The 23,557-nt window shown below is 33.8% G+C and overlaps 3 protein-coding genes across 13 annotated transcripts in view; 2 read left to right on the top strand and 1 right to left on the bottom strand.

Moving 5' to 3' along the window:
- The window catches only part of tuft1b (tuftelin 1b), a 35,189-nt gene extending 29,846 nt beyond the window's left edge, over positions 1-5,343 (bottom strand). For 7 of the 11 annotated variants that reach the window (XR_015515613.1, XR_015515614.1, XR_015515612.1 and 4 more), the window contains exon 1: positions 5,280-5,343. The gene's annotated coding sequence lies outside the window, so the exon portion shown is untranslated. Of the gene's footprint in view, positions 1-4,556; positions 4,663-5,279 lie in introns of all 11 variants that reach the window. The other 4 variants (XR_015515617.1, XR_015515616.1, XM_087293729.1 and 1 more) reach the window with 1 other exon arrangement.
- The window catches only part of mllt11 (MLLT11 transcription factor 7 cofactor), a 369,526-nt gene that overhangs the window by 92,000 nt on the left and 253,969 nt on the right, over positions 1-23,557 (top strand). The window lies entirely within an intron of this gene.
- si:dkey-204a24.11 lies at positions 15,886-23,435 on the top strand. Its single transcript, XM_087295381.1, has 5 exons — positions 15,886-15,943; positions 17,405-17,447; positions 18,120-18,359; positions 20,851-21,126; positions 21,565-23,435. The coding sequence occupies exons 2-5, from the start codon at positions 17,429-17,431 to the stop codon at positions 21,906-21,908; spliced, it is 879 nt and encodes a 292-aa protein (XP_087151507.1). The 5' UTR covers positions 15,886-15,943; positions 17,405-17,428; the 3' UTR covers positions 21,909-23,435.

Raw genomic sequence — 23,557 nt, 5'->3', positions numbered from 1 at the left:
TATTATTTAAAATGTTAAACCCTCTTAACAGTCAGCCCATTTTTAAATTCAGAGGGGGGTTAACTGACTTTAGTTAAGGGCTCCAACAGTTATCCAACTATTATTCCCCTCTGATTTTGAAAATAATATACAGTTATGGTTGGGTTTAGGGGAAGGGAATAGGTATGGATTTCATTTTTAAACAAAAATGATGCTCCAGGATCAACATAGAGGTTAATCCAGAATCGCATCGTACTTCGCAAAATCATGATGTGGGATAAACATACAAAGCCATTCTGAAATTCAGGATTGTGTCCCATTTAATTTTTTACTCCATTTTTAAGTCAAAATTAATTTGTTACTAAAGTCTCAATGTTTTGTAGGCCTACACTGTAAAACCCAAAAAGTTAAGACAATTCAAACCGTTTGAGGAAACCGATTGCAACAAACCATTTGAGCTCAAAAACTAATCCTGATGAGTGCTGTGAACTTAATCCATTTGAGTAAATGAAGCAGTTTAAGCACAGAAAAACCCAATAAATGAAGAGAACTTAAACCAACTGAGTACTTTAAAACCCAATAGGTTAAGTCAACTCAAACCGTTTGAGGAAACCGATTTCTACAAACCATTTGAGTTCAAAAGCTACTCTACAGTATATGAGTGCTGTGAACTTACTCCGTTTAAGTTAAAGTAATGATGTATTTAATCAACTCATTCCCTTCAACACCAAGTTCAAATCTCTTTTTAATTGAGTAGAATTAACTTTCAGTCAGTGTTGAGTTAACTACTTAACCAATTTTGAGTTGACTGTTGGGTTTTACAGTGCATATTAAATTAAATAAAGTTTTAGAAGTCTCCCGGATTTCATTTGACAAACACTTACAAACACAAAGTACACCCTTCAGGTGCAAAACTGAAATTTACAGAAGGTGCTGGGTAAAAAAAAAACTCAATGATCTTTGGTTTATAAAGCCTTCTGTAATAATGTGTCAATATAACGAGCTCATTAACATTTATAAAGCATCATCTGCTTTCTGCTTGCATGCAATGTTAAGCTGCTTTATGCAAATCGTGTTCCACCTTTGTTCAGTGAGAATGCGGACGTATTAATGTGTGCTCTTCAAAGTCACGTTGCACAACTTTATTGCTTGTAATGAAAAACTTGTTTGACTGACACGGATCCAAAAACAACAAAGCCCATCAATTAAATGAAAATGAAAATAACTTTTGCAAATGTCCTTGCAGGTTTTTGTCAGCGCATGCAACACCGCTGACAAGCATGACCTAAGGTTTTGTGTTGCAAATTCCGTTTTATAATTTACATATTTCCAAAGCATCAAGGATTGAACATGCCTCAATAGAGAAATCAATCATTATCCAGCTTATGCTGCAATTTAAATAAAGTCCGTAAATGACAGCATGAGGGTGAGCAAATAAAGGTTTTTCTGAGCATTCTGTGAAATACCACAATCTGCACTTCACTTTTTAACAAAAAAAGATATTCATTCATTGTAAGACTAGCTGGAAAAAAAAATGCACCTTTGCCCTAGACATAAACCTGCAAAACTTTCACATATGTGATAGATTAAAGTAGATTGACAGATTCTCCATGCATGTTAACTTATGTTGACATGACTGATAGGTTTCACACATGCATACCTCATTATGAAAAGCTACCTAAAGTGCACAGCAAAAAGGTGTTCAAATCCACACTACAACCTCATGCATTCGTCACATCAGTGGGAATGATCTAATCTTGCATAATGGGCACTGTTCATGCCAAGACAGGAGCTAACAAAACTCAGCGAGTCAGCAAACACGTGAACTTAAATAAGACTCATCAGAAAAGGTCAAATTTTAGGTCATCTTATTCTTTTCTTTAAGTGTTCTGAATTTACTGATATGGAGCCTGTGAAATTTGCTAGAAGCAAAACTGCTGTTTAAATGTTGATTGTTTGATTTAAGGCTACATATTTGCAGTGTTAACATTTTGTGCAAACATTAAGATCATTTCATAAATCAGAAACAAAAATAATACTATTATAAACAATTACAGTTGAAGTCAGAATTATTAGCTCCCCTGAATTATTAGCGCCTCTGTTTATTTTTTTCAACAATTTCTGTTTAATGGAGGGAAGATTGTTTCAGCACATTTCTGAGCATAATAGTTTTAAAAACCTATTTCTAATAACGGATTTATTTTATCTTTGTCATGATGACAGTCAATAATATTTTACTTGATATTTTTCAAGACACTTCTATACAGCTTAAAGTGACATTTAAAGGCTTAACTAGGTTAATTAGGTTAACTAGGCAGGTTAGGGTAATTAGGCAAGTTATTGTATAACGATGGCTGTTCTGTAGATTATCGAGAAAAAAAATTGCTTAAAGGGGATAATAATTTTGTCCCAAAAATGTTTTTTAAAAAATTAATAACTGCTTTTATTCTAGCCGAAATAAAACAAATAAGACTTTCTCCAGAAGAAAAAATATTATCAGACATACTGTGAAAATTTCCTTGCTCTGTTAAAAATAATTTGGGAAATATTAAAAAAAAAAAAAAAATCAAAAGGGGGCTAATAATTCTGACTTCAACTGTATATTATATTTACATAGTATACTCTGGAGTGAGCTACAGCAAGATCAAAGCCAGCTGGTGTATATAAATACAAATTAAACCAATGAGGGAGCATGATCATTTCACACACTGAGGAAACAATTGACAGTACATGATATCATGTCATATACAGTACTATGCAAAAGCCTTAGGCCACTAGTGTTTTCAACAACAACAAAAAAGGTTTAAAGTCAGTTATTTCTATGTTTTTTTGTAGCATGTCAGAATGAAATGCTTTAAAGATGCTTCGAAAAACTTACCTGCAAGGCTAACTGATAAACTATGGGTTTTAAATGCAAAGTGTGGGTGTACCAAATGCTGATTTGATTTAGTTAATACGAGTTAATTAATAAATAAAATGTATTCATGTAACTTACAATTGAGGAGGCCTGCAGCCAGCAAGTCGACAAGAAGAGATAATTACACTCTTATGCTCAGAGAATTAAGAGCAAGAGTGTTTCTACGGGTGGTTTGTCAAGCCCATTCACCAGTGCTAAGCACACTTTATAAATGCATTACCTTTTTTTAGAGATATAAGAGAGTAATTGTAAGAAAATGTCTTATTTCCTTATGGATTATAAGTCATTTTAATTGTTAAATTACAACTAAATATCCAAATATAAGAAATATGTGATAACTAAAATGATGTTATTAGTTGTTTATCTTCATTAAAAGTAACAAACTTTACATTGTTGCAATGAAAAAAAAACTTATTTTAATTTTAACTCTTTATTTTTAAAAAATCCTTAAAAAACATATTTTAAAAGACACTTTAAGCATCACAACATTTTTTATAATAAGGAAATATCCGCATATTTCTGAAGAATTGCGTGACACTGTAGACTGGAGTAATGATGGCTGAAAATTAATTATACATTTCTGTTTTTAAGTGTATTTTGGTCAAATAAATGTAGACTTGGTGAGCAAAAGAGATCTCTAAAAAACAATTAATAAATCTATCTAGCCCCAAACTTTCGCATTGTACTGTACGTTATCAAGTAAAAAAGTGAAGTAAAATATTTAAGATGTTTAAAAAGTCTAAATACAAAAACAAATGTGTGACATCAGCGATAAACAAGCCATTCTGAAATTCAGGACGGTTTCCCATTTAATTTTTTACTCCATGTTTTAATACTCAAATTAATTTGTCAATGTAGTCTCATTATTTTTGAAAGCATGGTCATTTTACAGCATTTAGTCACACTTTTCCCCTTTATTTTGTTTGTTAAATTTAAGTTACATTGCATCTACATGCCAACTAATTCTCATTAGATTATAAGTAGACTGTTAGGTTGGGGTTAGTGTAGGTTGACGTTCTTCCAAAATTATAGTCAGTTAAAAGTCTGTTGAAGAAGCGGTATCAACAGATATTAAGCAGACTGTCTACTAATACTCAAACGGATCATCAAAATGAAGTGCTACCCAACAATTTTACACAAGTGCCTAAAACTTTGAACAGTACTGTAGCTTTGCAGGTATTTTTAGAATTTGCAGGTCTTCGAGATGTTTCCAAAGGGATTGTCTTCTGAATTGAGTTTGTCTCTGTTCTGTTTCCTCATGTCATTTGATGATGATCAGATCAGATCTTTGTGTGGAGCACTGACTAGGCATGGGCCCCTATAAGATTCTGACGGTATTATAACCTCGGATAAAAATATCATGTTTCCACGGTATTGTGATTACTGCTTTAAAATATATTCTTTTTAAATGTCTGGGGGAAAAAAACTTTTTTTCCCTTTGAAAACAATAAATTCTATTTAAAAAAAAAAAAGATTTATGATATTTTGGAGCAGTAAACGCGTCAGGCCATATAATTCAAATGACTCATAGGCTTCTGCTATCTTCATTAGTTTCAAAAACACTGATTTCTTTACAATTTAAAACAGCATATTTGGATACTTTTTCTGCTGGAGATACTGTTTTAAAAACTAAAAACAGTAAAAAAAATCTTACACATACCTTAGTTAGGAACGATATTACAAACAGTTTTGGCAGTTTTAGACCCTTGACTTTTCCAAACGGTTATCGTCCCATGCCAGGCACTGTTGTCAGACCAATATTCTCACTATTAATGATAAAAATAATGTTTGGAAATGTAAATTGATATTTCAAACTGGCATACTACAAAAATATATAGAAATAACCAACTCTTCCAAATCTTATTAAAATAATTAAAGAACTAGTTAATATACCAAAGACTTTTGCACAATATTGTATACAAGTTATTGTATATTTAACAACTATTATCACATTTACACCACATAAAGTCAGTAGTAGGTCCACTGTTTTAAAATCACAGGCACATAACAAATAAAGCCCTATATAGAGACCAAACTCAAAGGTAAACACGTGCTATTATGAACATAATTACATTGGAACTGTATGGTTTTGCCCTCTAACAGACAGCACTTATCGGTCTGCACGCGAAGACTGCACAGACTGTTCTGTGTTGAATTAAATCCTTAAAGAACTTTTTTCCAGAACAAATATAATACAAACAACACTACTAAGTTTAGGATATACCTAAATACATATTTCACCCGCGTTTACTGTACTCCGGAAAGCAAAATGTCGGAAATTTCCAGTTAAATGACAAAGTTATGCGCATAGTCTAATATGTAATACAACCTATATAACTGCTGTTGAACAGTATCTACTCAGTAATATGAAAAAAAGCCTTACCTTGCTGAGGGCGCATGCAGACTGCTCTGCTCTTTCTGGATGTACTGTTCCGTTCTGTTGTCTCATCTAATGAGCAGAGGAAGGCTGTTTTAAATGTTTTGAGACTCGTCTCCACCAGGGTCCAGCCCTGATCCTCCCTCAGCAGACGCTCTACAGCAGCACCCCCTACCGCCCGCACTAACACTAACCGTGAGTTTATTACAGTAAAAGTGTAGCAACAGTGTTCTTTTGGCAAACTGACTACTATTTGTGTAACCACAGCATTACTACAAATAACATAACCACTGTAAAACCGTAATTAACACACTTGAAAATAATTAAAATTTAAACACTTACACTATTCATCATTAAAGCTTTCCATCTTTAACTAATTTGAGAAAACACCTATTTAACTTTTAACTACACTCACGTGGGCAGTCATGATACATTAGACTTACATGACGTTTCTCTTGTTTTGTCCAGGCATTCAAGTGGGTGTGAAGACTGCAAACTTGCGTGAATTAATTTAAACAGATTTTAAGTTTTAATAGTTTTACACAGCTTTATTCCCACATTTTGTAAATTTGATAATCTGCACATTAAAATAAATTTCAACATTAATGTTCTTTAGTCCTTAACTGTTATTAATTTGTTGTGTTTCTAACTGCAGTGCAGTTGCAACCATTTTACAGACTACACACAGACTGATTTCAATAATAATACAATTTGATAAACATTACACTATAGGCAAATTATGTGTAAGATAAGGAGTCAGGTGACAGGTTTACTAATAGCTTAGTCAGACAGGCAATGGTCAAACAGGAGCAAACAGACACATGAGGGTAATGGCGAAAGGTCAGAGCAGGAGACAAACAGCATAAACAATAACAAAAACAAGAAAAACCATCAAAAACCACAAAAGAACAAGGCAAGGAAAACACGTAAAAATGTTTCAGGAAAACAAGACTGTGTGTTTGAGAGTTGAATGTATAGACCAGATAATCAGTCCATGATGAGTTACCAGCTGTGTGTGTTTGTGTAATCGGGGTGATCCAGAACTGGTGTGTATGTGAGGTGCCTGATGGGAGTTGGAGTTCATATAGTGGCAGAATTATAGTGCAGGTGATAATGCATGTTTTGCAGCGATCTGCAAAGCCTAGAGCGGTGGTGATCGTGACCATACACACAAAACAAGCCTTTCACATGGAAGCACATTTTAGACCTTCCATATTTATTTGTTTAATGATTATTAATAGATTGCATTGAAAGGGATAGTTCACCTAAAACTGAAAATTCTGTCATTGTTTACTTAAACTTGACTTGTCAAAAACCTTTTTGAGGTTCGCTTTTCGTTTTTTCGGAATAAGTTGTGTTGAAAAACTGTAACTGTTGACATCTATAGAAGGAAAAACAAATACTTAAGTGAGTGGCTACATGTTTCTTACATTTTTCAAAATATCTTCTTCATCTGTGTTCAAAAGAAAAACAAACCAGCAAACCAGGAACCAGGAAAGAGGAAGATGAACTTCTCTTTTTTGGGGTGAACTGTCCCTTTAATAGATTGTACATTCATGAAATATTTGTAATTGTTAGGCAAAATACGTTTTTATCCATGATTTACAAAGCCATTAGTTCAATTAATTTATAGCTTCCTCCCCAAAAAAATGTTTTTTTCTCGCTTTGTGCCCAATTTTAATTATATGCTAAATGTTAACAATCTTAAGCAGTAAAAGGTAAGATTTAAATTCTTTTTAAAAGTGTTTTTTATCATTATTTTAAACAGAAAGTGAAATTGCAAAAAAAAAAAAAAAGCAGTAAAGGATTGCCAATGTAGTGCATTTTAACAGAAACAGAGAAAACAAAATATTACTGTCCTGACTCCCGCATGAACACATCTAGAGCATGAAGTATTAAGATTCTTGTAGAGTGTGTGGGATTACTTTAATATGACATGACTCGAGTGGAGCGTCTTTGTTGTTCAAGCAGAGCCGAAACGCAACTTTAATACAATCTTTCTGTTTAATTGGCATTAGTGCAAACTGCAAACACAGCAGCACAACAACAGGACTTCATGGCTTCATCCTAAAATCAATCACGGCAGAAGATTTTCACGCAGCACTGATTTTAAAAGAACAGAGTGAGTTACATAAATAGTGAAGAGTGAAGAGTCTTTATCTTTAGACAGCAAGTATAAACAAACATTATTATGATTGAATGAGTGTGAGAGAGAAAGAGTTCTGCTCTAAATACAATGTGTGTAGATTTCTGCTGAATTGGTAGATTTAAAATATAATAAATATCCTTTCAGAACAAGATTTTGAATTCAGTGTTTGTTTAAAATCACATGCAATTACAAAAGGAGGGTACATTTAAACATAAAATAATCCAGCAGATTATTGATTTTTCTTTTATTAAAATATTCACAATTATTTTAGCTGAAATTGTGGAAATTTTTAAATTATTCCCGTGGCTCCTGACAACACACTGAGGTCTTACAAAACATAAATAATCAGCATGTGCAGGTAAATTAACATTATTTTTAACATTATTAACTTTTATCACATTTTAAAATACATTTACTTTTAATTTCAACATTTGATTCACCTTAACAACTTCTAATGCATTCCCAAATTAAAAAAAAACAGATAAAACTAGCTATTTGTAAACGTGTAGTCATTCATTCATTCATTTTCTTGTTGGCTTAGTCCCTCTATTATTCTGGGGTCGAACGCAGGGAGAACATGCAAACTCCACACAGAAACGCCAACTGAGCCGAGGATCGAACCAGCAACCCATCGACCTTCTTGCTGTGAGGCGAACGTGCTACCCACTGCGTCACCCTAAACGTGTAGTCAAAAAAAAAAAAAAATAAAAATAAATAAAAAAAAATAAATAAATAAAAAAAAGATTCTACTTAGTTAAAATGAACTGAAGCAGCACTTTTTCTTGAGATTTTTGGTTGTTCAATCCATTTAAATTTGTAAAACACAATTCAGTCTTAACTTAATCAATTAAGGCTGGGACAACATGAAGGAATTTTTTTGGAACCCAGCATTTTTTACAGTGTGGATTAAAAGGATTCACATTTGCGGTGTAATTTGTTTGTTGAACATATGCATATTTCAATATTTTGCATTAATATTAAATGTCTTAACATTCTGGTTTAACTTGGAATTTTAGTTCGGGTGAACAACAAATCTAAAACACTACAACTGTTGTAATATAATATATAAATGCTTTGCAGGTGGTTACTTTTTTAAAAAGTTTTGGTTCAGTCATTGCAGAGCATTAAAAATCTGACAAGTTTTTTTTTATTTTTTATTTCTATTAACAACAGAATGTCTTTCATTAGGTTTCCAGTGGCCGTCTTTCATCTAATGAACAAAATTACACAATAGTCATAATTTACATATAGAGGCATCTTGTCTCAACAAGCTAAGAAAAATCAGTTTATACACTGTGAAAATATCCATGCATTTGTAGTTTCCTGTATTTTGTGATTCATGTTTTTATTTTCCCCCATTTATTTGTGTTTTTAAATTGCATTATGGGTTCTTGATCTTTCTTACAACAACTTTTAGCCTTAAAGTGTTCAAAAAAGTGACTTTTATTAAGATTTTTAATAGTTGAAAGTGAAACATTGTCTGGGTTGGTGTTGTATTACAGTACAAAAGCCTTCAGCTTAGTCTTACTATTCATTAGGGGTTGCCTGTGCATATGTTTTACACAGCAAATGCCCTTCCAGCTGCATCAAGTTCTGGGAAACATCCATACACACCCATTTACACACTTCATGTCTTTAGACTGTGGGGAAAATTGGAGGAACCCGGAGAAAACCCACGTGAACATGGGGAGAACATGCAAACTCCACACAGAAATGCCAACTGACCACTGAACCAGCCACCTTCTTGCTGTGAGGCAAGTATATTTTCTGTTATTTTACAGACATGTTTCTCTATATGTAATTTCTTGTACATTATATTATTTCAAACTACTATTAAACTATGTCAACAAAAGTGACTTTGTTAAACTGTAGTTGAATTTTCAGCATCAAAGCAGAGATTAAGCTCCCATAATACAATTCACAATCGCAAATAAACTGAACAATCACAAACTAAGAGAACTGTTCATTGACAAATATGTTTTACAGTGTACTTGTAATAAGAAGTCAGTTTCTACTAAAGTGTGAGTGAATTTAACCATTTCAATAGTGAAATAGTTAAAACTGTTTTATTGTTGTTTTAATAATAATGACCGTTTTTATATAAAAACAAAAAGAGACAATATATTATTTAGAAAACTAGTAACATCTGCACATCTGAGTTTACTCCAGGTTGTGTGTGGTTTTCAATATCTACCGATTTCTTCATCCAATCAGCAGTTAGCAGTTATGATTCATCAACATTACTAAAAAGGAATTCAAGTCAATGACGAGGAATTCTGTTTACTTCATCAGGTTCTTTGGAAGTGTCACATTACAAAAACATTACAAGAACAAATTACGCACATACAGTCGAGGACACATCATACCTCACCAGTTTAATTTAACTTTTTAATTCAAGCAAAAAAAATGTAAATGTTTTTTTAAGTACTATTAATAGAACTCCTATTAGGTTCTCCTATTAAAATGAGTAAAGCATCTAATTTCAAAAGGCCTTTAAAACTTGTAAGTCACATATTGTAGGCTCTTCATTTTATTTGTTTTATTTATTTTAAATGTTTCATTATTATGTTGGATTATGAGTTATAATTAAACAGTGGATTTAAAATTCTGTGGATAATGTAAAATGAAATATGGATTATACGCTGTTAACGATTTTTGTAAATGACAGTTTTTAACTGTAATATTAACAATATTTTACTGTAGGACATTATGCAGTATGTTACTGTATTTTAAAGTTGCATGGTGAAAATGGCGGTATATATTACAGTAAAGAGCCAGATAAATGGCACTGTAAATGGAAATGCAGTATTTTTGCTGTAATCTATTTACAGTAAGTTACTGGCAAACTGCTGCCAGTAACTTACAATATAGTAACAATATATAACAGTGTAGTTACAGAAGGAATGTTTTTATTTCAGATTTTCCTGAAAATGACCTGGACAGTGGGACTGAATCTTGAAGTGGGGCTGAAAAAATGTTTTTGGGTCACACTTTATTTTGATGGTCCATTTGTTGAATTTAAGTTACGTTGCATCTACATGCCAACTAACTCTAATTAGATAAGTAGACTGTTTGGTTGGGGTTAGGGCTATTGTAAGTTGACATATTTGCAAAGTTTCTTATAGTCAGTTAAATGTCTTTTAAAGGAGCAGTATCAGCAGATTTTAAGCAGGCAGTCTACTTTTACTCAAATGGACCATTGAAATAAAGTGTTACCCGTTTCTGGTTTACTTAAATGTACTGGTCCCACTTTATATTAAGTGTCCCTAACTACTATGTACTTACATCAAAAAATAAATACAATGTACTTACTGTGTTTATAATGTATTTGAGAACACTTGTGGTGCCTTTGAGTTGGGATAGAGGTTGGGTTATGAACAGGTTTGGTGGCATGGGTAGGTTTAAGGGTGGGTTAAGGTGTAAGGGATGGTCAACAGTGTATTTACAAATGTAACTACAAAAGTTAATTACAGATGTAACTACATACAGGTATTTAATCAAGCATAAGTACACAGTAAATACATGCATTTACACAATAAGTACATTGTAACAAACTATTAATTCTTATGTAAGTACATATTAGTTAAGGCCACTTAATATAAAGTGGGACCAATGTACTTGGTCAATGTTTCATTCAAACTGAAGTGGACTGTCTGAGACCCATCTTTTCACTTTTCAGCTTCAGATGGCACCATTCATTTCATTTCAGTTTCCTACTGCCAACTATTCCAGCATAGGTTTTAAGCAGCGGATGCCCTTCTAGCCGCAACCCAGTACTGGGAAACACCCATACACTCTTGCATTCATACACACACTCATACACTATGGCCAATTTAGTTCATTCAATTAACCTATAGCGCATGTCTTTGGACTTTGCGTGTCTTTGGACCAAAGCACCCGAAGGAAACCAACATGAACACAGGGAGAACATGCAAACTCCACACAGAAATGCAAACTGGCCCAGTCAGAACTCAAACCAGTGACCTTCTTGCTGTGAGGCGACAGAGCTAACCACTGAGCCACCGTGGCACCATTCACACTAATTAAAATTTACCACACTATCAGAGAAAATAAATAGATCCAAACAGGCCAATCAAACACATACCTTTAGTTCAGTAGTGTGTTCTTAGCTGTGTCTGGTTTTTTTTATTTATTTTTTGGGCAATAAAAGTGGCTGTGAAAGTGCAGGTTTGACCGGTTTGAAGTAATTAAAATAGAAAATATCTATGGCACGTTTCAAGCGAATCGCAAAATAACTTATAAAAAACAACTTATGAAAATAAGCTGTTCAAATGCAAATGTGTTTCTGAAGAAATTGAACCTTATGTGTTGGCAAAGAAAGCAAATTAGCAAGAAAATACGAGTAATATGATTGGCTTTCAAAATGGTATGTGTATTCAGAAGAATTACAAAAGCGTTTTAAGTGTGTTTACCCAGATCAGTTTGATGACGTGCTCTTACTTTCTTTTCGGCTTTGTCCCTTTATTAATCTGGGGTCGCCACAGTGGAATGAACCGCCAATTTATCCAGCGAATGTTTTATGCAGCGGATGCCCTTCCAGCTGCAACCCAATAAACATCCATACACACTCATACACTATACGGACAGTTTAGCTTACCCAATTCACCTGTACCACATGTCAAACTCCACAGAGAAATGCCAACTGAAATGCTCAAACCAGCAACCTTCTTGCTGTGAGGCGATCATGCTACCCACTGCGCCACCGTGATGCCCCTGAAATATTAACTTTCTTTAAGTAAAATTTTTAAATGCATGTAAAAATGTCAAATTTTTGCCACATTGATGCATGGTTTAATGCCTACACAAAATACTTTTATAAACATAGATCTATCTACATGTACTGTGCTCGGCATATATAGTACACCCCTCACAAATCTCTCTTTTAAATTCATACTTTTAATAGGAAGCTATACAATATTATATTTGTGCAAATACATTAGATTAGTCAGTACTGAAGCCAAATCTGGAGCTAATCTAACAAAATAACTTAGGACAATGTCCTAAGTCCAACGGTACACTTAAATTTATATAGAAAAATATTAAATACAAATTTTAAAAAAAGGTTGTCATTTTTTGCATTATTTTGCTTAGATTTATTTGTATTATCTTTCACTTTCTAGATATATTTGGTGACTAAAATATTATTTTCATAAATATTTCTGTTTAATAAATCTGATTTGTTGAAATGCACCAAATGCATTGCCTATTTTCAGAGAGACATGACTAAAAATATTCTTTTTCAAAATGGGGTGCACTCAATCATGCTGAGCACTGTATATTCATGTATACCTCATTATTTCAAAATCAGCCAACAGTCAATTAAGTCAGAGCGGTCAACCTATTTACTATTTATATTTTTGTGTCAGAAGAAGCAGTTGTGTTGATTAAGTTAACAATTTGCATTTGGGTGTAATGCAACGGTATTTTGCATCTCCAATATAATCTTCTGTTATTTTTCAATAACTTTAATGAAACAAATTTGAATAATAACACAAATAACATCAAGTTGCCTCAAAAAATAATATTTGTATGGGTATTCAGGGACATTTTGTTCAAAGACTCCCACTGTTTCCACCAGATTTAATTGTCATAGTTTTGTGTATTTAGTGGGCGTAAGTTAAAGAAACATGAAATATTTTTCCTGTATTATTTGTAATTTCAGTCATTTAAAATACAATTTAAATTATTTTGTGTCATAAAAAGACATGAAAAAGCATGTTACTTGCTAGGAGTGAGATCACTTCTGGAAGGCATTGAAGCATGTCATTTATACTTTTATTAATTTGTGCAAAGAGTTTAGGATACACTGGTTGTAGATTAATTTTTTGTCAACTCTGCCACTTAAAGCACAATAGAGCAGACATTTTCACAGTATGTCTGATAATATTTTATCTTCTGGAGAAAGTCCTATTTGTTTTATTTAGGCTAGAATAAAAGCAGTTTTTAATAAAAAAAAAAAAAACATTTTAAGGTCAAAATGATTAGCCCCTTTAAGCTATATTTGTTTCTGATAGCCTACAGAACAAACCATCGTTATACAATAACTTACCTAATTACGCAACCTGCCTTGTTAACCGAATTAACCTAGTTAAGCCTTTGAATGTCACTTTAAGCTGTATAGAAGTGTCTTGAAAAATATCTAGTCAAATATTATTTACTGTCATCATGGCAAAGATAAAATAAATCAGTTATTAGAAATGAGTTATTAAAACTATTATGTTGAGAAATGTGTAGAGAAAATCTGCTCTCCGTTAAAAAGAAATTGGGGGAAAAAATAAACAGGGGGGCTAATATATCAGCCCCCCTTATTTATTAATATATAATATATTAATAAATATATTAATATTTTTAAACAAACATTTAAATGTTCTCTAAAACATTTAGGCATTTTGCATTAGGCTATTTTACATTAATAATGATTCAGTTTACTGTAATTACTACATTTGTTTTATATAATAACAGTTTAAGGACAATTAATGAAAAATGCTTGAAATGTTGTTTTACGCTTGAGCAACCAAATAAATGCTAAAGTTTATTTAACTGAATGTATTTTAATGACATTACAACATCGATGCTGTATAAGGAACCGTATAAAATGGTAAAAGGTTCACAATAACAGGTCACCGGAAGTGTATCAGCATGGGAACTGCACTAGCTCGGCATATACCCTATTCTGGAATGAGCCGTAGACAGAAAACTAGAAAACAGCTAACTCTATCAGAAAACATGTAGCCTATAGATTAGTCACACATCTTTGGGCTGCTGCGCATTGGATGCTAATTTAGTTATTATTATTGTTTTTACGAATGTCTGTTTCTAGAAAAAATTACTTAATCGTTGATCCTGAAGATTCAGATATATAACTGAAATCACGTTCACCATTGCTGCCAATGTTCTGTTTGCCAGAAGAGGGCAGCATAGTTCATCAAATAGATAAATGACAACAGCTAAGAGCCATCACTCCAATCTGCTCAATAACATTTTTCCATTAGCTGTGTATAAGATAGGGCTTAATTGTAGTAATTTATTTTGTATCATAACAATTGAACATAAAATAAAAAAGAATACAGACCTCAAAAGATATTTTCAGAGATCAAAGTATGGATATTAGCAGTGGGACATAAATAACAGTGTTACTTTGTCCCCACAGGAACTATTGCAATTTAAATCTGATTTACTTTTAAACTGAAAAACTGAAGGATGTGTTATTGCTCTAAATAACCTGTAGACTGACCATTACTGCGAGAAGAGAAACACAACTTGGAACAAGAAAAAAAGGAACTGCTAGAATAATTTACTTTTTACACTTAAAAACTGAAATTCGGAGCTCACCGCGGGACACAGTCCCGAAATCAGATGACACTCATCAAGGGTTCATCAAGGGTTGCATGCTGAATGTGTGGTTATAGCCTGGAAAGCAAATGCTTCCAGGTTACAAAGGGATTCAAGAAAATTGATAAGTTCACCAATAAGACCAAAACCAGTAAGACCTTTTTTAAACCAGTAACACCAGTGCCCTACTTAATGACATGCCAGAGAAAATGTCCTCAAACCCCAAAAGACATTTAGCACCAGAATGCAAACAATGCTAAGAATTAATTTCCTCTGTTTAACAAGTTCACAGGCGATGGACGCAGTGGCGCAGTGGATAGCACGTTCGCCTCACAGCAAGAAGGTCGCTGGTTCTATCCTCGGCTCCGTTGGCGTTTCTATGTGGAGTTTGTATGTTCTCCCTGCATTTACGTGGGTTTCCTCCGAGTGCTCCGGTTTCCACCACAGTCCAAAGACATGTGGTACAGGTGAATTGGGTAGGCTAAATTGTCCGTAGTGTATGAGTGTGTGTGTGTATGTTTCCCAGAGATGGGTTGCAGCTGGAAGGGCATCCGCTGCGTAAAAACTTGCTGGATAAGTTTGCGGTTCATTCCGCTGTGGTGACCCCAGATTAATAAAGGGACTAAGCCGACAAGAAAATGAATGAATGAATAACAAGTTCACTTTGTATTTCTTAACAAGACTCTCTCTCGTAAATCTCGTTCATGATTTTCAAGTGCTCTTCACACATCCAATAATACGCTATAGTGAATGGACAGTTTGTCTGCGATCCCTTAACAAACGGACACTAAACTATAAATATGCTGATTGAATCTACCTGTAAACGATTCAGAAGACAATCCAAGTAAACATATGCAGGCCAACAAGCTGCTCCTTATGGCATATTCACAGTTACTCTGTGTGTAAGTGACAAACACAAATAATTTAGCTGCAAACGCTTTAGTTACTGTAATTTTGTTTTACAAAACAGTGCTTAAAACAACAGCAGTCATGTACTCACCGCCCATGACAGGAATTAGGCCTATGTAATCGAAAGTGAAAATATCCACCTAACTTGTTTAGCGCATGGGAAACTTTTATTAAGACACAGTCACATACACGCATACACACATACACACAGTCATTAAGTCTTGGAAGTCTGGGCACATGTATCTCTGAAGCTACTCCAGTGAGTATAATTAGTTTTATTAGCAACACACTTTAAAAGTTTGCTTCTATTTTGCATTATTGTTTTGTTTTTCAAAATGTAACAGTGTTGGTCCTAATTTTAGCTAAATATGCAGTCCTACATTTAAATGTGCATTAAATTAAATTAAAATGTACATTAATATGTGTGTTAATAAATGTATCAAATATTTAAATACATAAAAATTTAATAAATAAATAAATATGAAAAAGCAACTAAATATGAAAATTATGAACATCTTTAAACAATGGCAAATATGTTTTGTTTTTTTGAGAAAATGCTTTGAATTTAAAACAAAAACTTACTACACTCAGGGCAAATTGACTACCCTTTTGTTATGTTCAGGATGAAAACATCCACTGAATTAAACTGCTGTAAAAATGCATCAGATAAATATATTTTTGTAATTTTTCTTGCATAAATCTGTTAATCAACCTCTATCCTGGTCAAAACTACTAAATTGCTTAGAAAATTACAGAATTTTAACTCTTTAGTAGCTAAATTCATAAATTATGACACTAAAATGGTGAAACAAACACACGATCTACGTATTTTTAATATAAAAAAATAAATGTGGACTGGATGTTTTTTTTACCTTTTATCAAAGTCTTGGACATGTGAAAAAAACGCGGCTTTGATGCATTGCTTTTGACTAATTTTTCATTTTTTTTCTCTCCCTGATTTACTGTTGGTGGCTGTTTTTGCCCCATTGACTTTCATTATAACCACATTAGTTTGATTGCAAATTCATGACACCATAAAATCATACATTTTTGATTGTTGGTGGTTTTCCCTGTTGGGAAGAGATAAAATTTGTAGTTTTTTACTGTCGATCATCAGTTTGCACCATCAACCCTTTAGATTGGCCTGTGCAAAAAACAAAAACTTAGTTTCTGGATTTGATATGGAGTATAACAGCAAATTAAAGTGTGTGTCTGAGTGAGTGATCTTTGTGCACTAACCTTGATGTGTCTGAGTAAATCAAAATATGCATTTCAGCTCTCAGAACTAAATGGAGTAAACAAAAACAAATTGTGTATTTATTTTCTGTGTATTTATACACCATCAAATGTGGTCAATGGGGCAAAACCAGCCACCAACAGTAAATAAGGGGGAGAAAAATTAAACTCGATGCATCAAAGGCACTGCTGTTTCTAATCGTTCACATGTCCAAGACTTTGATAAAGAATACAAAATTCCAGTCCACAACTACTTTTTATATTGAAAATACGTAATTTTGTGTGTTTTTTTCACCAAACCAGTGACATCATTCATGAAATTGGCAATTAAAGCATTTTTGAAAAACATTTAATAGTTTTGGGATTGAGGTTGATTAATTCCAATTTAAATGTAAAAATCCAATGTTGACAAACAAATTAACATCTGAACTTTATATGTTATTTGCAAATATTCTAAATCAACATTGTTTTTATTTCTTTAAAGAAAACCAAGCTTTTGAAAAAAGAGATGGAGGACCCCAGCGAAGGTAAGGAAATATTATGATTTTGTAATTTACTGACATTTACTATAAATCTCTCATCAGTTTAATGCTCAATGCTATGCTATCAATATTTCAGTCATAACTTATGACCAGGGCCACACGAAATCTGTGTGTGCAGAAATCAGCAGTATTTTTAACCAATCATGCAGTTCATTTATTTACTTGTGTAAATGTGTGTAAATTTATAATTATTCAAATGTTTTTTATTAATTTTCATAATACTATTGGCTAATATAAACATGTTCATATGATTTATGTACAATACAGTTTGTAAAGTCATATTTTCTGTCTTTTAAATGTTATATGAGAGACTTTCTTTGTTAACCAATTAAGTGGATCTAATTGATTTGCATTGTAAACATTAAACAAAAGTTAAAAACATATACTTTTTATTTCATATATTAAGTTTTAAGTTACTCACAAAATCATTCATTTTAACAAAAATTCTGCGCAGAAATAGCAAAAAATGCTCACAGATTCTGTCTGGCTCTGCTGATGACATATCTTTCAATAAACTGATAATCTATTTTAAAAAGTGAATCAATAATTATGTGTTAGATTTTTATTTTTTATTTACTATAACTTGCTTTATAATAGTTTCAAATTGTAGGGAAAGTAGACAGCCTTAACAAAAAACTAATATTTACCCTTCTTCAGGTCACATTAGGTTCACTCATGTCGGCCCGTACTCTGTGCGGTTAGAATGGGGATCTCCAACTGTGGATGAAACAGAACAAAAAATGTTCAGAATCAGATGGAAAGCTGAACGTGTCACTTATAACAACACAACATATACAAACCATTTTGAAATGCTTAATCTCTCACCTGGAACAACATATAGCATCAAAGTAGTGGCAAATGAGGACAACAAATGTTTCTCTGGATCTGTGAGTACAGGTAAGCTTGCTGCTAAATATTTACACGGGTCATTGACATTGACATTACCACAAATAATCAATATGCGTTATGTTTCTTATGTGTAAAGTAAGCAGCAATTTACCTACACTATAAAAATTCCTTCAAGTTATCCCAACACAAATTGGTTAATTTAACTTAATAGTTCTTACAGATTTAAGTGTGTTTAACATAAAACAATTAGGTTGTCCAGTAAAAAAACTTTTAGAATTGTGCTCTTTCAACCAATTTTAAGTGAAGTTTCACAAACTAATTTCAAGAAGATATGATTGATCGCAGCTGGTCTGCAATCATTAATAAACCAATCAGATTATTCTAGACTCACTATAAAAAGCCCTTCTCGCCTTTCTCGCATATCTTTCGGATGAGATCTTAAACTCAGGTTCTGACTCTTCGGGGTCATTAAAAATCCCATGGGACTTCTCGTAAAAAGTAGGGGTGTAACCCCGGTGTCCTGGCCAAAGTTCCTCCATCGGCTCTTACCAATCATGGCCTCCCAATCATCCACTGAATTGGCTCTATCACTGTCTCTCCACTCCCCCAATAGCTGGTATGTAGTGAGCGCACTGGCACCGTTATCTTGTGGCTGCCGTCGCATCATCCAAATGGATGCTGCACACTGGTGTTGGTGTGGAGAGACCCTCCCTTATGATTGTGAAGCGCTTTGGGTGTATACCCATACATGATAAATGTGCTTTATTAATACACATTACATTACATCTTCGTTTTGAAGAATCTCCCCATCCACCCCATCTCCCCCTTTTCTCCTGGGGGAGCTCTCAAGAACTATCTGATCTCGTACACCCTTATATTCTCATGGACCAGGTGGGAGCCCTGGGCTCAATTATCTCCAAGCTTAGGGTTCTCTCCCAGGACAGAACGCCAAACCTGCTATTAATATCAAGCAATATCTAAGTGTGAACTCTTGAAATAAGTAGTTTTAACAGTCAGCAAACGTTATTTTTTGAGTGTACAGCAATGCGTGTTTTATGTATTAATTCTGAATTGGTTGAAGAAAAATACACTTGCTTATTTTTTTATTTCTCTTTGTGGATTTTGTAAACGATAAAAAATATTAGTTCCGAACAAAAGATGACTGTAATGTAGACATAGGAACTTTACAACAGATTAACAGCAGCAGGAAACAGGTTTGCAGTCCATGAATCAAACTACAGTAATTGCTAAACCACCCTAGTGACAAGACAACAGTGACTTGTTCTTCTTCATTTCTCAAATATCTTTGTGAGTTTTAAAACAAACCATGATCTTGCTATAGTACCACTTGTTCTTATTTTTAATTGATAATTGCAAAAATGTAACAGCACTTTCCTGCAGTCTGTTATCAAACTTCGTGTGAGGTCACTTTACATTAAAATGATTGATCCATTATTGTGGTTGACTTGAATAAATGTGAACGCAGCCTTAGTGCACCCAAAAAATTTAACCAAACTACTGAAAGATGGGTCTCATTCTGCTTCCAAATAGGCTTTTTGTGTTTAGACCTAAATACAAATGCAACACAGAGCAAAGACAATTAAAAAAAAAAAAAAAACTACAAGAAGGAGGCAAAGCACCAAACCCCAGCACTTAACCATCATTGGGGGATGAGCAAATCATACTAAATTGTATGAATGAGATTATAAAAATTCACATTAATTAGCCACTAAATTAAAAAATAATAATAACAAATTTCTGTCATACAGCATTGGATATTTCACCAGATGCAATAATAAACGACATCAAATAAACACTGAAGCCAACATGATTTTTTCAAAACAGCCACAATGTGGCCAAAAATGTGGTCTCTTTGCAATAATAGTTATATTTTCTACAGAAAATAGTACTTGCACATGCAAAACACAATCCTATGGACTGTTTACAATATAATAATTCATCAATTTTAAAAAACTATCCTATGTAGGATCGAGCTAAAGCTGGAGCCTATCCCAGCACCTCAGGTTGTAAGCAAAATAATAAGTTATTGGTAAGACTTTACAATAAGGTTCATTATATAATGCATTTACTAACATAAACTAATCATGAACAACACATGTACAGCATTTATTAATCATAGTTAAACATTTAATAATGCATTATTAATATTCATGTCCATGCTTGTAAACATTAGTTAATGCATCATGAGTTAACATGAACCATGAACTACTGTATTTTCATTAAGTATCGTTAACTAGCATGAACAAATACAGTAGTAAATGTATCGTTTATTGTTTGTTCATGTTAGTAAATGCATAAATTAATATTAAATGAACCTTATTGTAAAGTGTGACCAAGTTATTTAATTTTGGGTTGTTAAGTAAAAAGGTTTTCTAATGTAGTAAATACAAAAGCATATAACTTTTCAGAAATTATGAATGTTCTTTTAGACCAACAAATTTTTTAGAGAGTCAAAAAATAAAAATCGTAGTTATTCAGTTATTTAAATTGATATTTTCATGCTTGTTTTTTCCTAAAGCAATTCCAGGACCTAAGAATTTTGATTATGTCTCAGAAGACCCAACCGCAGTATCATTAAGTTGGACGCCACCTCCAAAAATCCTTAACAGAGAGTACAGATTCCAGGTGATACTGTATAGAAATGAACAGGAAACACAATCGGTGGAAGTGGAATCAGATGTAAGCAATTTTTCATTTGGACACCTTCTTCCTGCCACGGAGTATAATGCAACAATATGCACAATATTGGACGTTGACAAGCAGAGTGAACCAACTGTTTTATTCATCCTCACAAGTAAGATTATTAATAGGGACCTGTTACGCAAAAATCATTTTAAATACAGCTGTGTGACTACAGTCAATAAATATAACCAGCTTCTCATGGTAAACATTTGTTAGTTTTATTTTCTTAAAATCACACTTAATAAAAACACTTGATAGACATTCTTCCTTTGTACATGTCATCACACTGGGAACGCTCCGCCCACTACTGATAATCTCTCCCTCATTAGCATAGGACATTAGTCTTGTTTTTAAATCTGCCACTATGCTGACACACAGGCATTTGTAGCTCCGCCCTCTATTGAAAAGAGGGCTGGGAGAGCAAGCTCATTTGAATTTAAAGCAACAGTCACCAAAATGGCACAGTTAGGATCAAAGGGTCAGGATATAAGACAAATGTATTATGCACAAAACAATGTGATGTTCTATAACAAAAATGTTCTATATGCAGAGCCATTTCCACCTGATAACCTGCAAATTAAAAGTGGTGCAACTTCTGTTTGTCTGAAATGGACTCGTCCCATCACTGATGGCAGGATCAACCACAAATTTCAGGTGATCTACAGCAACGAAGCCAATGCCACAGAATCAATTATCACAGAGGAGACTGAAGCGAATATATTGAGTTTACAACCTGGAGCTGAATATTCCTTCTCTGTCTACACTGTAATTGAATCAAATGGCAAAAGACTTGAGAGCACTGCTGTAACAATCACACAGCGCACAAGTGAGTTATTATTAATATTTTTATTATCACTGTTATTATTAAATGAACGACTGACAAGCCTAGTTTAAAACATCAAGTCTCAGTCCACCTTGCTACTTAACAACAATGTAAAAAATACCTGGTAATTAACTGTATCCGTAGTTTGTGATGTACGGTTGTGAATTGCATTATAGGACTTTGATCTCTGATCTGTCGAGTTTTGATGTTGAAAATGTAAGTTTTATTGACGTTTTAGTAATCAATAAAACTGTCACTTCCCCCAACCACCCTCACTGCTACTCACTGTAGCTACTCACACACTACTTTTTAATTACATTATTATATCACTTACTTTCAGTTCTAAGGGTGTAGCATGAACAAAAATGACAGATTATTGAATTGTCCACACACTAATATTTTAATCAACTCCTAAAAAAAAAAAAAAATAAATAAATAAAAACCTCTATCAATTCTCATTAACCTAGATGTGCAGAAAGAGTTAAATAGCATTCACTACTCAATGCCTTCCCCCAAAATATGAACAGTGTGACTGGCTATGCTTTTTTCTGCTGTCATGATGTAAAGGCTGATTTATAGTCGAGTGCTCAGCGTTTTTTTTTGTTTCTGTAACCAGGGGAAGTGACACAAACAACTGAAGTAGGATCCACGTGCAGGTTTATTAGAATTGTCAGGCAAGCAGTGGTCAATACAGGGCCAAACAGATGTATGAGGGCAATCCAGAGTCGAAGTCAAAATAATAGGCAGATGGTCAGAGGCAGGCAGCAAACAGAATTAAACAAATAAGCAAGGCAAAGGATCAAAAACACGGCAAAGGCAGACAAAGGAAAACGTGTTGTAATGTCACTAACAGTAAACTGAAATGGGTGAGTGTGTGGCTTAAATAGTGTGTGCAATCAGTCTCTGACAATCCTCAGGTGGTGTGAATGTAATCAGTTTAGATGAGGAAGCATGTGTATCTAGGCGGAGTGCATGTATGAATATGTAGTCCAGAAATGGCGGAATTGTAGTCCATAAGTTATAGTGAATGAAGTCAAGCGATCTATTGGAGTACGATCGCTGGTTATCGTGACAGTTTTACTCTGCAATAAAACTTCCATAACTCTAGCTGGCAGTAGGTTTTTTGTTCCTCTGTGTCGAGTTTCTACAAGTAGCTAAAACTCGCTCATTCAGATGCAGGAACCGGCGGATGTGCAACAACTTAAATCATAAGGTAAACGCAAAACAAAAGCTCCCATCTGGAGCTCCTTTACGGGACTTGACGCTTGTAAACACTCGCTCCATCGGGCTCACGGCTCTCAGCACCGCCCACGCTTGTCACAGCTACCAAGCCAATCGCAGAGCTTGCACTAGCAATCGTTGCGACGTGTAGTAATATTTTTTGAGAGGTGCGCTTCAGCATCAGCCACAGCGAGGGCTATGCGACAATGCGAAGGCTGCGCCGGACCATACGCATATGCTTGATGCAGAAGTATAAATCAGCCGTGAAAAGCTGTAGATACGCTTGGATCTTAGCAGCGCAAAAACTGCTAGGAAATTTTCCAATTCTATACGAGACTTACTGTGTAAGACTCAGGTGTAATGTCAATTTCAAGTTTGCAATGTACAATTTACAGTATGTATTTTAAATCTGACACCTACATACACTAGACTAGTGTACTGTATGTGTGGAAAGCTAAAGAAGCTGGTCAGCAGAGAAAAAAGTATTTGCACAGTAATT

Source organism: Danio rerio, chromosome 19 (genome assembly GCF_052040795.2).
Source record: "Danio rerio strain M-AB ecotype USA chromosome 19, GRCz13ab, whole genome shotgun sequence".
In the NCBI taxonomy this organism is placed as follows: domain Eukaryota; kingdom Metazoa; phylum Chordata; class Actinopteri; order Cypriniformes; family Danionidae; genus Danio; species Danio rerio.
This window is presented reverse-complemented; position numbering and strand designations above follow the sequence as displayed.